Below are 16,003 nucleotides of genomic sequence, written 5' to 3' on the forward strand. Positions count from 1 at the left end.
GACGAAGTGTCACAGCCTGTGGTGCAGTCAGCCCCGGTTTGGCCCTAGGGACAATGGCCGCAACAATGGCCTTACTGGGCCCCATGGGGTATCCAGGTGGGGCGAGGGCCCCAGTCCATTATGTTGTTGGGGGTGCAGTCCGTGCCTCCGGCACTGGAGAAGTCCCATAGGCACCACTCCTCAGATGAGGAGTCGGACTCCCTGGAGGGAACCTCAGCGGGTAGAACCCTTCACCAGGAGGGGGCGCACCCGCAGGCTGCACCTCTGCAGTCCTCTTCCTCCTCACCTGATGAGGCAGTCTCCTGGGAACACTCAGCGCCACTGGAGGATTTCAGGGCACACCAGGAGCTGCTTAAGAGGGTGGCCTCCAACTTGGGGCTGGAGGTGAAGGAGTTAAAAGAAGCCGAAGATAGCCTCTTTAATATGCTGGCGGTGGCTGCTCCAGCACCAGCGGCCCTCCCAGTCCATGAAAAGGTTCTTAAGATTATAAAGGGCCTGTGGCAAACCCCCTCCTCGATCGCCCCTACATCAAAGGTGGCTGAGAAGAAATATTATGTCCCAGCCGAGGGGTTTGGGTATTAGTTCACACAACCCGCCCCGGAAACCCTGGTAGTAGACACAGCTAACCAGCGAAACAGGCAAGGCCAGCCAGGGTCAACTGCCAAGAACAAGTACAGTAAGAAGCTGGACTTGTTTGGGAGAAAGATTTATTCCATGGCAAGCCTGCAGTTCAGGATTGCCAACCATCAGGCCCACCTGGGCAGATATAATTTCAACCTGTGGGACTCCCTCAGGTGCTTCACTGAGGCCCTGCCCCAGGACCAGGCTACAGACTTTAACACTATCATGGAAGAAGGATCCGCGGTAGCTAGGGTAGCGCTCCAGATGTCCTGTGACGCTGATGACTCGGCAGGCATGGCCATAGCCTCTGCCATCTGTATGAGAAGGTGCTCGTGGCTGCAATCCTCGGGCCTGTCCCAGGAGGTGCAGCAGGCGATTCAGAATCTTCCCTTTGATCCTGCACAGTCTGAAGGACTCCAACACCACGCTTCGCTCCCTGGGCCTTTACATGCCCCAGTTTTCCAGGCATCAGTCACAGCCCCAGGCGCAGCAGCAGCCAATGTCTCCACCCAGGCCTCTCCAAGCCTGTAGGAATAGGGTAGGACTAGGGGTTCAAAAGAAAAAAATCAATCCCCTACTCATCCTCAGCTCCCCAGCAGGGGACAATTTTGATGGTGCGCCCAAGGGTTGCACCCCGACTGCTCTCCTGGATCCGCCCCTTCCTAAACAGGTTAAGGTCCTTCTATCACGAATGGGCAAAAATCACTTTGGACCGTTGGGTCCTTGGGATAGTCTCAGGGGGCTATGCCCTGCAGTTTACATCTCCCCCGCCCCCCTCAACAACCCTCCCCCTCCGTCCCTCTTCAGGGACCCTTCTCACAAGCAACTCCTTTTACAGGAGGTGGACATCCTCCTCAACCTGGGAGTGGTGGAAATGGTCCCCCAAGGCAGAAGGGGGAAGTTCTCTTTGAGGCACTTCCTCATCCCCAAGGTGAAGGGGGGTCTGAGACATATACTAGACCTGCGTCGTCTAAACAAATGTGTCAAATGACTCAGGTTTCACATAGTCTCCCTAGACTACATAATCCCTTCTCTGGATCCAGGAGACTGGCATGCCACCCTCGATCTCAAGGACGCATACTTTCACGTGTCTATCCTCCCCAGCCACAGCTGTTTTCTCCATTTCATGGCGGCTGGCTCCCATTACCAGTTTACAGCCCTACCCTTTGGCCTATCTTCAGCTCCAAGGGTGTTCACCAAGTGCATGGCGGTAGTGGCTGCCCACCTGAGATGAAAGGGTGTGCAAATTGTTCCTTATCTAGACGATTGGCTGATCAAGGGCAGGTCCAGGTCCCAAGGGCAGGAAAGCGTCACCTTCACTTGCTCCATGCGCAGCAGACTAGGATTACTCATAAACGAACAGAAGTCCACACTAACCCCAGTGCAACGCATAGAATTAATTGGGGCCACCCTGGACACTTCCCAGGCCAGAGCCTTCCTGCCTCAGCCTTCCTGCCTCAGTCACGTTTCGAGGCGATGGTGTCTATCATCTCCCAGCTGCACCGATGCGCCACAACAACAGCCAGGCACTGCCTACAGCTGTTAAGCCACGTGGTGGCCTGCACGTACGTAATGAGACTAGCTCGTCTGAGGCTCAGACCGCTTCAGACATGGTTGGCCTCGGTATATGTTCCGAGCAGACACCCATTGGACCGGGTGGTCACAGTTCCCCCGCCCGTCCAAGCCTCCCTAAACTGGTGGCAGACTCCCAGGGCAGTGATGAAGGGCGTTCCATTCAGGGAGCTGGTCCCATCAGTCACCCTAATTTCTGACGCTTTGAATGTAGGATGGGGAGCCCACATAAGCACTAACCTAGGCACTCAGGGGCTCTGATTAGGGGAGGAGAGGCGCCTGCATATCAATGTGAAGGAGCTGAGGGCCATTCGCCTAGAGTGCAAGGTGTTCCTCCGATTCCTGACAGGCAGAGTGGTTTAGGTGGTGACGGACAACACTGCAGCCATGATTTACATAAACAGGCAGGCGGGAGCACGCTCCTCAGCCCTCTGCTAGGAAGCTATCCGTTTGTGGGACTTTGCCATGAGGCACGATTTCCACTTCACTGACTCTCACCTCCCGGGAGTGAGGAACGATGAGGCAGATCGCCTCAGCAGGTCGTTTCTACCCTGCCACGACTGGTCGTTGCGTCTAGAGGTGGTGGCTATGATCTTCCAGAAGTGGAGCGTTCCCCAACTGGACCTATTTGCGTTGGCTTGGAACACGAAGTGTCCGAGGTTCTGCTTGCTCCAGGGTCGCGAGACTGGGTCGATTTCCGACGCGTTCCTCATGGACTGGACAGGGACCCCCATGTATGCGTTTCTGCCCATTCGGCTACTACCCAAGGTCCTCCTGAAAATAAAGAGGGACAGGCCAGACGTTGTACTCATCGATATACAGCACTGGTTCAGCATGGTTCACCCCTGGAGTTCCCGAGGCGGCACAACCTTCTATCCCAGGATCACGGTCGCCTGTTGCATCCTGACCTGGACTCCCTGCACTTCATGGCCTGGAAGTTCTGTTGCTGACAGAGGGAGAAAGAACCTGCTCAGTGCAGGTCCAACAAGTCCTACTTGGCAGCAGGAAGCCTTCTACACAGGTCGTGTATCAGGCTTAGTGGAGATGGTTTACCTGTTGGGCGGAGTCCTGGGGTATTCCGCCCAGCCTCTCACCTATACAGGCGATCCTGGAGTACCTGCTCCAGCTAAAGCTCCAGGGTCTGGCGCTGGTCTCGCTGAAGATGCACCTGGTGGCCATTTCGGCCTTCCATCAGCCGCTAGAGGGGAGATCGCTGTTCTCTCATCCCATGTCTGTCAGGTTACTCAAGGGAGTGGAGAGGCTTTATCCGCAGGTCCATGACCCGTTGCCTCCCTGGGATCTCAGCCTGGTCCTCTTGAGACTCATGGGGCCCCTCTTTGAACCCATGGATTCATGGTCTCTGCTCATGCTTTCATGGAAAGTAGCCTTCCTGGTGGCCAATACCTCAGCTTGGAGAGTCTCCGAGATTAGGGCCTTGACCTCAGAGACCCCTTAATACAGAATTCTGTAAGGATAAGGTATAGTTGAGGCTGCATCCAGCCTTCTTGCCCAAGGTTGTTTCCCAATTTCATTGTAATCAAGATATTTTTCTCCCCATGTTTTTTCCCAAACCGCACCATTCGGAGGAGGAGAGGAGACGGCATTCGCTGGATGTGAGACGAGGCCTGGCCTTCTACATCGAGCGTACAAAGCTGTTCCGGAAATCAACACAGCTCTTCGTTGCAGTGGCTGATCGAATGAAAGGCTCCCTGTCTCCACCCAGCACATCTCTTCGTAGATTACATCATGCATCAAGTTCTGCTATGAGCAGGCGAGGGTGCCACTTCCGGGAACCATCACAGCGCACTCAACCAGAGCTCAAGCCTCATCTAGTGCTTTCCTGGAGAGAGTGCCCCTGCAGGACATCTGCAAAGCAGCCACCTGGTTGTCGGTGCAGACCTTCACGTCCCACTACGCCATCGTCTAGCAGGCGAGAGAGGACGCAGGATTCAGTAGAACGATGCTGAGGGCAGTTCACCGGTAACTCCGACCCACCTCCAAAGGTATTGCTTGTTAGTCACCTACAGTAGAATGGACATGAGCAATCACTCGAAGAAGAAAACAAGGTTACTTACCAGTAACTGATGTTCTTTGAGATGTGTTGCTCATGTCCATTCCACAACCAACCCCCATCCCCACTGCCAGAGTTGGCAGAAAGAAGGGACTGTGGGGACATAGAGCCGGCAGTGCCTCATATACTGTGGCATGTGTGTGGGACTCGAGGGGGCGCCAAAGCTGGTCCTACAAGATCTGCTAAGGGGAAAAAAGTTCCGGGTAACCGTGCATGGAGGCATGCACACAGCTATAGTTAAATGGACATGAGCAACACATCTCGAAGAACATCAGTTACTGGTAAGTAACCTTGTTTTATTGAACAATTGGTTTAAATAAGGGATGTCGAAGCATGATGAAGAAAACACCAGCCTCAATTCAAACATTTGAGGGAGGAAGAAAGGAGTGAAGATAATAACTTTTACCACTCAACCGGCCAAAGAGGAGTCCACCCTGATAACTTTGGAGTCAGCCAACTTCAAAGAACAAAATCTGATCAGGCTTGCAACAATGTGGGTGATTAAGGATCACACCAAATGCAGATGTAGCATGACAGAGCAAAAACCCATAGACTTACATGGGATCTTTTTCCTATAAAATGGGACAGAAAGATGAAGGCTGGAGGTCCTGGTCTACATCACCACACCATCCAGGAGTACCAATGCACATCAGAAGAACCTTGCTCCTCACTCTCGTGCTACAGTCAGCTGGCCAGTGACTACCACGAGCACCAAGAGGCTGGTAAATATAACATCTGTGAGACCCCTATGTATGTTTATCTGTCTCTCTGTCTGTGTATGCTTGTTTGTGTGTATGAGTGTGAATGAAGATACCAGTTGAAACATGTGTCAATGAAGTATACTTTGTTAACAAGAGTCTCTGTATTTGCAAATACTAAGTAAAGTAGAATATTGATATTGTTACAGTGTTGATACTGTTTTCCTGGTATTTGCACTATTGATACTATTTACCAAATTTTTGTATTCATAATAAACGAGGCTTGTTGCCTTATCCCCTGAAAAAGATCCTGTGATATTTGTTATTTGAAATAACACAAGAAGGAACACACAGCAGTAGGGTGTCCTCTTTATGAGTAAGATCAAAGAAATAGTCTGGTATCAGGAGAATGCAGAAGAAAAATCCAGTATCCTTCACCTAGAGGACAAGCTGCCCGCATGCTTGTCTTACGAATGGAGGGTAACAGCTGGCCAGGCTGTTAACTGCTGGGAGAAAGACTGGGTGAGCTAACCTTTGTGAGCCAAGTGTCTTGTTAGTTAAGCCTAGGCTCTAGAATGCATAGTATGATTTTGTTTTAGATGTAACCAATTGCTCCCTATACTTTTACCTGCTTGCTATTTCTTAAGAACATAAGATCAGTCATACCAGGTCAGACCAATGGTCCATCTAGCCCAGCATCCTGTCTTCCAATAATGGGCAATACCAGATGCTTCAGAGGGAATGAATAGAACTGGCAATAATTGAGTGATCCATCCCCTGTCATTCATGCCAAGCTTCAAGCAATCAAAGGTTAGGGACACCCAGAGCATGGGGTTGCATCCCTGATCATCTTGGCTAACAGCTATTGATGGATTTATCCTCCATGAACTTATCTAATTCTTTTTTGAATGCTATTATAGTTTTGACCTTCACAACATCCCCTGGCAATGAGTTTCAGAGGTTGACTATGTGTTGTGTAAAGAAGTACTTCCTTTGTTTGTTTTAAACCTGCTGCCTATTAATTTCATTGGGTGACCCTTGGTTTTTGTGCTATGTGAAGGAGTAAAACATACTTCCTTATTCACTTTCTCCACACCATTCATGATTTTATAGACCTCTACCATATCCCCTCTTAATCCCCTTTGACAAGATGAGAAGTCCCAGTCTTCTTAATCTATCCTCATATGGAAATTATTCCATACCCTTAATCATTTTTGTTGCCCTTCTCTGTAACTTTTCCAATTCTAATATATTGTTTTGGAGTTGGGGCGACCAGAACTGCATGCAGATGTGGGTGTACTGTGAATTTATATAGCATGTATCTTGAATCTCTATTCTTTGTTTAATAAACTTATACTTGTTTTCACTATAAACATATCTAAGTGCTGAGTGTTAAGTGGGTCAGTGATCCTGATGTGAAAAGTGTTCTGTTCCTTTGGGAACAGAGAAACTGTAAAGACTGAGTGTCCAGTGGAACAGGGGCTGGGCACTTCAAGGGGATGCTAGGTGAGGTCTTGGGAGTTGGAGTATGCCTATCACTAAGCTGCAGAAGGACACTGAAGTCTGTGGCAGTTGAGAGGGTGATGCTTGTGTTGCCTATAGCTGGTAGAGTCAGGGAGCTGATCCCTGACAGGCACAAATAAGGCTTCTTTATGCTAAGGGCAGGTGATAATGAGTGTCTCATGACATTGGATACTCCTGGGAAGTGTCACAAGCATGTCTATATTTCTGCGCCACTGCGTGTAAAAGCCAGGGATGATCAAGTGGACAGAACATTTTTTCAAAATGCTTTGCAGTTCACCTTTGATAGAGAGATACTGGTGACTGAAAATGTTAAAGATAAAAACGGAACTCACATATGACGAGAGACTGCTGTGATGAGGATTGTTTAGCATGGAAAGGAGGACTGCTATTGTGTGCACAATTAAAAAGTGTGTTCTGGTTTTAGAGGCATTACGTGTTCTAGTGGTGGGGGGAGGAAAGAGGAGGAAAATCATTGGAATCTGTAATATCTTTATAACTGGAACTAATTTAAATGTGCTCATTGTATAAGTGTCATTAAATGGTGAATTTAAGATTATGAAAATTAGTAAATAATTCCCTATGTTTTTACATCATACTCTACTACTAGAACATGGGGCCAATAACTGAAATTCCTGAATTAATTGCAACTGTAAAACAAATACATTGAAACACATTGAAAGTTAGCTGTTTGTCTGATTACCACAGGAGTTCAGAGTTAAATAGCACAGGCTGGATTCTCTGATGACTGAATATACTTTGTGCAGTTTAAGTGAAAAGTCAACTTATACTGTGTGGAGCTTCTCCTGCGAGAATTCCTCATGTGTAGACAGACTCTTCAGCTGGTATAAAGTTTAGTTAGATCTGCATTAGTCAGCAAAAGGAAGGAGGGTGCCTATCAAGGATGGGAAGGGGGCACTACACAGTGAGGATCCACTACATCTGAATCTCTGCGGGTGTAAGGTCTTCCACCAGTATAATAAGCTCAAGTTGTTTCCCTAAAGCTTTAAACTTACATTGGGCCTGGGCAACTGAGAATCAAGGAGCTATATCTATACTCTCTTTTCCACTGTGCCTGAGTTCTCTTAAGGTGCAGTAGAGAAATGAGTCCCCTGTATCTTGAAAAAGGAGCTTGATAGTTTTGTGGCTTAAAGTGATGCATGCTAAGATAGAGACAATCAAATAACATCAGGGCATACATGTATGAAAGCAAGAATCTAGGAAGGAATTTTCTCCCATATACAGAATCACACAATTGACCAGCTGCTTTATTGGAGAGTCCGGGGGGAGGGAAGATAGGTCTTCCGTCTCTGAAGCACCAAGTATTGGATAGGGCCGGAGGAAGAATACATGAAAGAATGGATCATTTGTTTAAGTTGATGTGGTGAAGAATGTACTTAGGTTAACTGTTTAAAATATTACCTTTTCCTGCCTACAGTTAAGGATGATATCTACAAAGATCTGAGTTTTTAACTATTGATGATAATCAGTTATACAAAGATTATTATATCAGTACTCTGCTCAACTTCATGGAATCTATTTTCCTTGAATGGTTGTTCCAATTTAGGATGTTTACGATAAATTTGAGAACGAGAGAGAGAAAGGGAAAAAGATATGAAATATATCTGAGAAACTGGTAACTGAGTTTAAAACAGGACAGGATAGTATGTTATTATTAACTGTTTTTATTTCTTAATAGAATGCGCACATTTCAGTATGCTTACTGCAAAAGTGTCTCAGTGGCAAAGAGCCTAAATGATGTCTGAGAAAGGATAATGTACCTTTAATGATTCAAATAGCAAGTAAATTAAAGCTAATCATGTTCCATTAAACATACTCTAGCTCCCATTTTTACTAAATTATTTTATTACAATTTCCCTACTATCTGTTGAAATAACCTTTTACAGCAATTTAGTTCCCTACCATAAACAAGTCTAATTTTTCACAATGAAGTCCCCTGAGATTAGTGAGAAGAGATGGATAATCTAAATTTTGCCATTCCCGCAGCCACCAAGGTTCATAGAGATGAAGATTTTGTTTTCCTATTTGCAGCTGAAATCATTAAGATATAATTAGAATCTTATTCATAAGTAATGGACCGTCTGTTATGGAGATGCCATTCATCCTATAAGCATCTTCTGTCCCAGTTTTTAATAAGAAGGGCAGCAGGCATAATCCCCCTTTAGTCTCTGGAGAGTTATGCACTAAATGGACTACATTAGCCATCTCTCTCATCCCCCCTTATTTTTTTAATGGAATCTTATTCAGACACCCAATGTTTTCTCAGACTCCATTGTTATTGATCAAAACTGTTAGTCTGTTTTGTTTCAGCAATATGCTCTTGCAGTGCCACCCAGATGCGAGTCCTAAAGACAGCTACGTGTAGTGAATTTAAATTCCTTCCAAGAACCTGTCACAGGGCACGCAAATGTGGAACCTCAGAATATAGAGTAATAAATGAATTGAACTGTTCACAGAATAACCCTTGGCTGTGCAGGAATGGAATGAGCTATCAGTATATTCAGATATCGTTTTAGGAACTCAAGCTCGTTCTAGTTAGTGTATTACCCTACAAAAAAAGTTTCATAATGAAACTATACTGGAACTGGTGTTCCTAATGAATAGTTCTGTTTTATCATGCATAGAGAAGATAATCAGAGTCCATTCTTAATCTCACATGTTGAGTATATGTTAATAAGAAATTTTAAAAAAATTGTATACAAAATATTTGCCATTAGGAAGAATTAAACTGTACTATGAAGACTGTGAGTAGGTTCTGTAACATACTCAGCTGATGGTGGTGGTGTGTGTGTTGCTTATCATAATTTGTTAGTAAGGAGTTTAAAATGCTAAGTAAGAAAAGGAGTGAAAATATAATGCCTTAGGACAAAATTTTGCTAATTTTAATTAATTAAAATTAATTAATTTTCTAATATACCATGATATTAACCATGCAATAGGATATTAACATATAGGATGTATCATGCCCAACCGAACCTGAAAAAGTCAATCAGGTTTCTATATGTATGAATAAATTGATTTCTAACTTGGCTAATTCATCTAAGTTCGAACTTCTTTTACAAGAACTATTGTGAAGCACACAACAGCTTATTGTCTATGTCATCAGAATGTAGCAGGCCAATAAATGTACAGTCAGCAACCTCATCACACTTCTACATCAACATTCATTCACATGAAATGATTAAATCTACCTCAATCATTTAATAAAATAGCCACATCACTGATTCTGATTAGAGGGTGAGTGACTTCAGTTCTGAAAAATAAACAGCTTCACTTCCACATCTATTTTCCTTAAATGCTTTGGCTTCACCTTGACATTTATGTTGCAACAAAAGACTTATGTGACAATGTTCTAATATATTGACAGAGGCAGGCCCCAGTCAGAGTGACCACAGGGAAGTTTGGACTGAAAGGGAGTTTTCTTCTAAATTATTTGTTAGTAGAATACAGAAAATCTGTTATATAAAATCAATACATAGAAACAAAACCACCTTGGGTGACATTTGGCCCCATTAAAGTTAATGTTAAAATTCCCACTAACTTCATCAGGGTTAGGATTTTCCCTGTTACATTCCAATTTACACATAAAGCTACTTCAGTCTGGTGCCTAGTTACAGAGTACAACTCCAGTTTTAGTTATGGAGGTGGAAAACCACCACAAGACTAATCAGGGATTAGTAAGCATGACTACTTGCCTTGCAACCCAATGAAATGTGTGCACATCCAGTGCAAGTAGTGGGTGGTCCCAGACCAAATATAGCATCATCAACCTAAGGTTTCTGAACTACTGGAGCATAGAGACGGAATAGTTTACAGACCGCATTGAGGGACAATATAGCTAGTCCCACCTTCGAAATGGTTGACCAGATTATCCATCTGAAGAAGCTGGTAAGGAAACAAACTAAAATGGAGGGACATATACCCTTAGTTAGACCCACCTTCCAATAAAGGCAAACCCATTCCTCACATGGCAAGGAGAAGGGATTAGAAATGTAAGACTCTGAGAGAGAGAAAGGCTATGGTGACAAGGATTCAATCATTAGAAATACTGATATCTCTGTATGTTACAAAGTCAGCAGACCTCAAGATGTTTAGACAAATTTCTAGTGAGTGCTGGGGATAGCCTTCTGGTTATGATAGATATTAATACAAGTGACAGAGAGGTTGTGACACAGAAGTGCCCTGGCAAAGAGTTCCCTGTCAACAAACTCACTACACCAAACACGTCTTGCAGGATATTTATCTATAAAGAGTAACATGTAAGATATCTACAGAAAGCTCATAACTTGTCAAGATTCACAGTCATTGCAAGATGTATGTACAGAAAATATTTAAGGAATAATGTATTTATACTGAAAGCATGCTTTATGGACTTTGTGTGTCTCGGTAATGGGCCATTCAAGCAGATGGGAGTTGTCACCCTACTCCAGTTAGCCAGTGATATAATGCACGACTCAATTGTCTAGCCTTGCTCCATCCCAAGACTTTCAATACAAAACCATCAGAGACAGCTGCAAACAATCAGAACTACTTGGGGGGTAAAAAAGGAACATTACAACATATAGAGGTTCACCCTATGAAGAGACAAAAGACCGTTTCAATATAACAGAGTACAGAAAGGCACTCCTAATCCTTTTACTGAGGAAACATCTTGAAGAGCAGAAGTATTTTTATGAAAAATTGGATAATGGTTCCTGCGAAGCCAGCTATCTTTGCAACAGATTGGACATGGGAGGGAAAACCTACTTTATTAGATAGGAAAGGTAACTATGAAGAAGTGCAGACCCAGATTCACATTTTATGATTTTTTTTTCATTGTTACCATTTGTTTCTATCATTCTCTCTTATTTCTAGTACAATCTCTATTCTTTCCTAAATAAACCATTTGTTTCATTACAAGACTGTGTATATTAAAGGAGTGATGATTTAAGGCAAAACTGGTAAATTGGAATACATTGCACCTTTGGGAGCAGAGGATCTGGGATTTCTCTAAGAAGCCAGTGTCAGGGGCTGGATATCACAAGGGAATGATTCAAAGGGATGTAGGGACTGGGGTGCACCTACTGTTAACCTGCAAGGTGAAGACAGGGCTGGTACAGCCCAGAAAAGTGTGCTTGAATGGCTAAGAGGCTGTTGGAGTCAGGGAGTTACCTCCCAGCCACAACGGGCAAGGTTACCTCTCACTAGAGGCAGGGGTAATAAGGTGACTCTCAGTCCTGGATACCCTGACAACTGTCACAGAAGTGGAGGACAAAAGTCCTGGAAGATAAATTTAGACTGTTTGGATAAAAGTGTAACTTCAGGTCCTCTGTTTCCCCCCTCCACACATAGTTTTTCATGCAGGGCCAGCTAGACAAAGGGAACTTCAGAGTCTAGATATGTGGATGAGAAGATGGCCTAAAGAGCGGGAGATGACATTTATTAGGCACTGGGGAAATGTGGGGGGGAAAGGAGAACACAGGCAGAAGGGATCTGCTTGACCTTAACCAAAGTGAAACCAGACTGTTGGCACAGAGAATGAACATAAATTGGGGGGTTATTTAAAACAGGAGCTGAGGGAAAGCCAACAAGTGCTGAGGAATATTCAAGCTGGACAAAAACATCCACAAGGAGTGTCTGTATTACAAAGATAAATCTGTATCCAGTAAAGGAGAATTAAAGCCGAACTGGAGGCAGCATATATTCCGATTCCAGAATCAAATTCTGGAAAAGTAACAGCGTGTCATACTAAAGAGTTAAATAAAACTAGGCACACACCAAATTCCCACCTCCCCACAATCTAGAAATGTTTATATATCAATGCAATAAGCCTGGCAATTGCTTAATTAGAATACTTGCAATCTGAAAGGATCTTGACCAATAGGTAAGTCCTGTGGGGATGTGCTGAGAATCCTGATAAGCAGTTTACAATCTGAAGTCCTCACCTCCCACAAGGATCTGACCACACTGCAGGAACAGGTCCCCACAGACAGGCAGTGCACATGGTTCAGAGGAGCCCATGATTCTGAAACACTGCAGGAAGAGGAGGATTATCTCTGGAATCACCTCTCCAGCTGCCCTTACCAAAAACAGCATGGTGACACTAAAGTTCAGAAAGGGGAATTTCAAAATGTAACAGATCTAGACATAAAGACTCAAAAGTCAAAGTAAAGAAATTAAAATCCATAGATTTCACAGGGAGTCTACTAAAACAACCCATACGAGAGATACAGAAGGCATGAAAGGCAGCCTCCCCCCAAACAAACACAATATTGCTAAATGGCAAGGTTCTAGAGGTTATTCAGCCAAATAAGAATCCTTGAAAAAAATGAAAATCCAACCTTAACTAAACCAATAGAAATGAGCATGAACTAAAATAGAAAGTAGGAGATTAGATGCCACCTCATTTGTGGGCACATGCAAATGGGCAGGCACTGGGATATAGCAAGACTATACATATTTGCACTCACAAATACCTAGTTTGTATATACAATTGAGGTAATTTGTACATCCCTGACCTTTTGAAAATTAAATACCCTCTCTTTTAATTCTAAAATATTCTATTCGATATTTTTAAAAGCCATACTATTTGAAACTTGCCAGACTTCTAAATAATGTCTTATGGGAAGGGTTTCCATCACTTCACTTAGAAGACTATTCAATAGGATAATAAATCTCATCTTTAGGAAGTTTTCTCTGTTTTTAAAGCCTGAATTTCCCTTTTCTGAATTTCATTTTACTACTCAAAACTATAACATATATCATCTGAAATTTCTTATCTTCCTTGGCATTGTCAATATTAAAGTAGTTGTAGACATTCATGTCTCTTGTTAGTCACTATTTAGTCAAAATGTACATGGTTAGTTCTTTTAATCGCTAATTCATATCTTTGTTTTAGTTACACTTCTCTAAATTCCCTTAAATTAGTCTACATCTTTTTGTTTTGAGAAATCCAGAAATGACTTCTAATTAATTTCATAAATGAAGGGCACCTAAGAATTTCCCAATCAGGAAGTATATGTTAAAAAAACAAACCAGTGTAGTATACAGTGGATATTTTGGGAACAACAGCTTGGTAATGAAAAAAATTTAAAACAACTAACTCTCAAAAAACAGTTCATCTGAGGATATACATGCCATTGCTTTCTGCAACTGAGCTAGATTCCAGATTTAGGGCCCAATTTCAATGGGACTTTTCATGGTAGTAATCAGTACAGTTGGTAGAGAGTATTTGCAGGATCAGGCCCTTAAATAAACAGTATTATTGTACACATTTTGTGCACAGAAATAAGAAAAATATAACTTATCATATATAAAGAACTTTATATTTCAAACTTCTATATGAGTGAATTAGGTATATTTTCTTGTCCTATCTATATTTACTTGCTAATACAATCATACTTTGTTGCTTCCCCAAACTTGCTGTTTGTTTACACGTCTGCATTTAAGACTGCAGGCTCTTCCAATCAGCAATCATCCCTTCTTGCTTCTATGTTTAAACAGTGCCCATTATATTGTGGACACTACCAGAAATAAATCATAACAACAAATGATAAAAGTGATTAAATGTTTTAGTAACTGTTCACTAATTTCCAATTCTTACAATAAGGATCCATTAACTAGGTTGTTAATTTAACTGTGTACCACCTAAATCCTGTAGCAGCCCATAAATCTCCAAACTTATGCTACAAGGCATAGAAACTTGGGACAATTACCAATATTCTCCAATATTAGAGTTTATGAACATACACTCTGTAATTCAGAAACAGTAAAAAAAAAAAAAAAAAAAAAAAAAAAAAAAAATCAGAGAGATAGTACCTGAACAGAAAAAAGACTGCATTTTTTTATGCCATTATGGTATGCCAGCATCTGAAATTATCACTGCCAAATATTTTATGTCATCTAACTTGTATAGAAGCATGCTATCCATCATCCAATTGTGTCACAAACAAAGCAATAAATAATTTGCAGTGTTAATGTTTTTAATAATTTAACACCCTCCTAAAATAAAGTAGCCTCATTTCTACAGTTACAATATGCTGCATAATTTAACAGCTATAAATACATTATTGCAGTTCCTAACATATGGGAGAAAATAACATTTTAAAAGATTTGTACTGGCATTTATTCATCTTTCCTAACAATATCCTCTTGAATATCTTCTCTTCGTTGTTTTCATGCACTGACCTGTATAAATGAAATGGAGCCAGGTTACACAGGGAGCTGAGCTGAACATACATCAGATAACAGCCAGCCTGAATACCACTCAGGACAAAAAATGCTCGCAACTTCTATGTTGCAATGTTTGCTTGTAAATTCACTGCCCCTTTTCTAATTAAACAGTGGTTAGGCAAAGACACTCAAGTCAGACTAAGTACAAAGTTTTTTTTTTTCCTACTAAATGAAAATGTTAAAATATTTAAATATAAAAAAATATTTTCAAATAATAGTCTCATTAGGCATCAAGATAAAGAGTAAACTATGCCAGAAAAAGGAACATGCCTACTTCTTTAGAGATGCACTCCAAATTACACTGTTGGAGAAAACAGCAGACACCCATATCTGTGTATTTTCTGTCAGTGGTGTGGCACAAGGGCAAAGAGAGAGGTGAGACCTAGAAAAAAGTGGGAAGGTTCCTCCCACAGGCCAGGAACCTGTAAGATAACCTTAAAAAGAAAAACCCCAAAGAAACAGCAGTAAAGCTACATGCTACTGACATAACACTTTTTTCAACAAGATGGAATCAAGCAGTTGTTCCAGGCCAATTTACCAATGTAAATCAGAAATATGAGATGAACTTGCTTGTTCGGTAACTCTCCTAGGGGATAAGCGAGAAAGTTAGGGCACTTCCTAAACTGTGATGTTTTACTTAAGTGGCTGTTGAGAGTCTGAACTCACAAAAGAACCATGTAGGTGGACTTGGGATACACAGATATTCCTTCAGAGCATCCAGCAAATACGAACATTCAGAAAAACAGCAACTACATGGCAAGATGCCAGAACATTAATGAAACTGCATTGCTTCTCTATGTTAGTAGTCGTTCTGTTGATATTTCACTCATATGGTGCATATAACTTAGAATTTAGCCCTAGAGGTCTGACTTGAAGTCTGTGAGAGGCAGAAAAAATCAGCGCTACATTTGAAAAAATCAGCAGTGACGTGGGCCTTAAATCTTTAAACTGTCTGTATTCTGTGTATTGTAGAACATTAAGCATATTGTCAGCATTTATTACATTAATAAAAAAGACAGCAGAATTTGTTAAACCAGAATGTCTGCACTGATTTTCAGCATTTGTCAGTTTAATCCAAGCATTTAGGATTATGTATACAATATTAACAGTATTAAATTTTAAGTTTTTCTCTATCCAATTATATCCAATCCAGAAACAAAAGAGACAAATAATCTCTTATATCTGTGCATGAGTACAAAAGAAGAGTTGAAGTATATTATAAAAATATGGAAGTGTAGAATTTTAGAAGCTTCTACCGGATCAGAGATCAATTAAGGACTCAGGGTGA

The 16,003-nt window shown here is 42.3% G+C and overlaps 1 protein-coding gene across 6 annotated transcripts in view; it reads right to left on the reverse strand.

Moving 5' to 3' along the window:
- Positions 1–16,003, reverse strand: part of ULK4 (unc-51 like kinase 4) — a 358,194-nt gene that overhangs the window by 94,601 nt on the left and 247,590 nt on the right. For 2 of the 6 annotated variants that reach the window (XM_067560841.1, XM_067560839.1), the window contains one exon: positions 14,465–14,670. The exons of the other annotated variants lie outside the window; for them this stretch is intronic. In XM_067560841.1, the coding sequence (XP_067416942.1) occupies positions 14,659–14,670 (12 nt within the window). In that variant the 3' untranslated portion in view covers positions 14,465–14,658. Of the gene's footprint in view, positions 1–14,464; positions 14,671–16,003 lie in introns of those variants that run through there. 6 annotated transcript variants of the gene reach the window in all.

The sequence above is a fragment of the Emydura macquarii genome, unplaced genomic scaffold (assembly GCF_026122565.2).
Source record: "Emydura macquarii macquarii isolate MOO-44397 ecotype Brisbane River unplaced genomic scaffold, CSIRO-AGI_Emac_v2 contig_2321, whole genome shotgun sequence".
In the NCBI taxonomy this organism is placed as follows: Eukaryota; Metazoa; Chordata; order Testudines; family Chelidae; genus Emydura; species Emydura macquarii.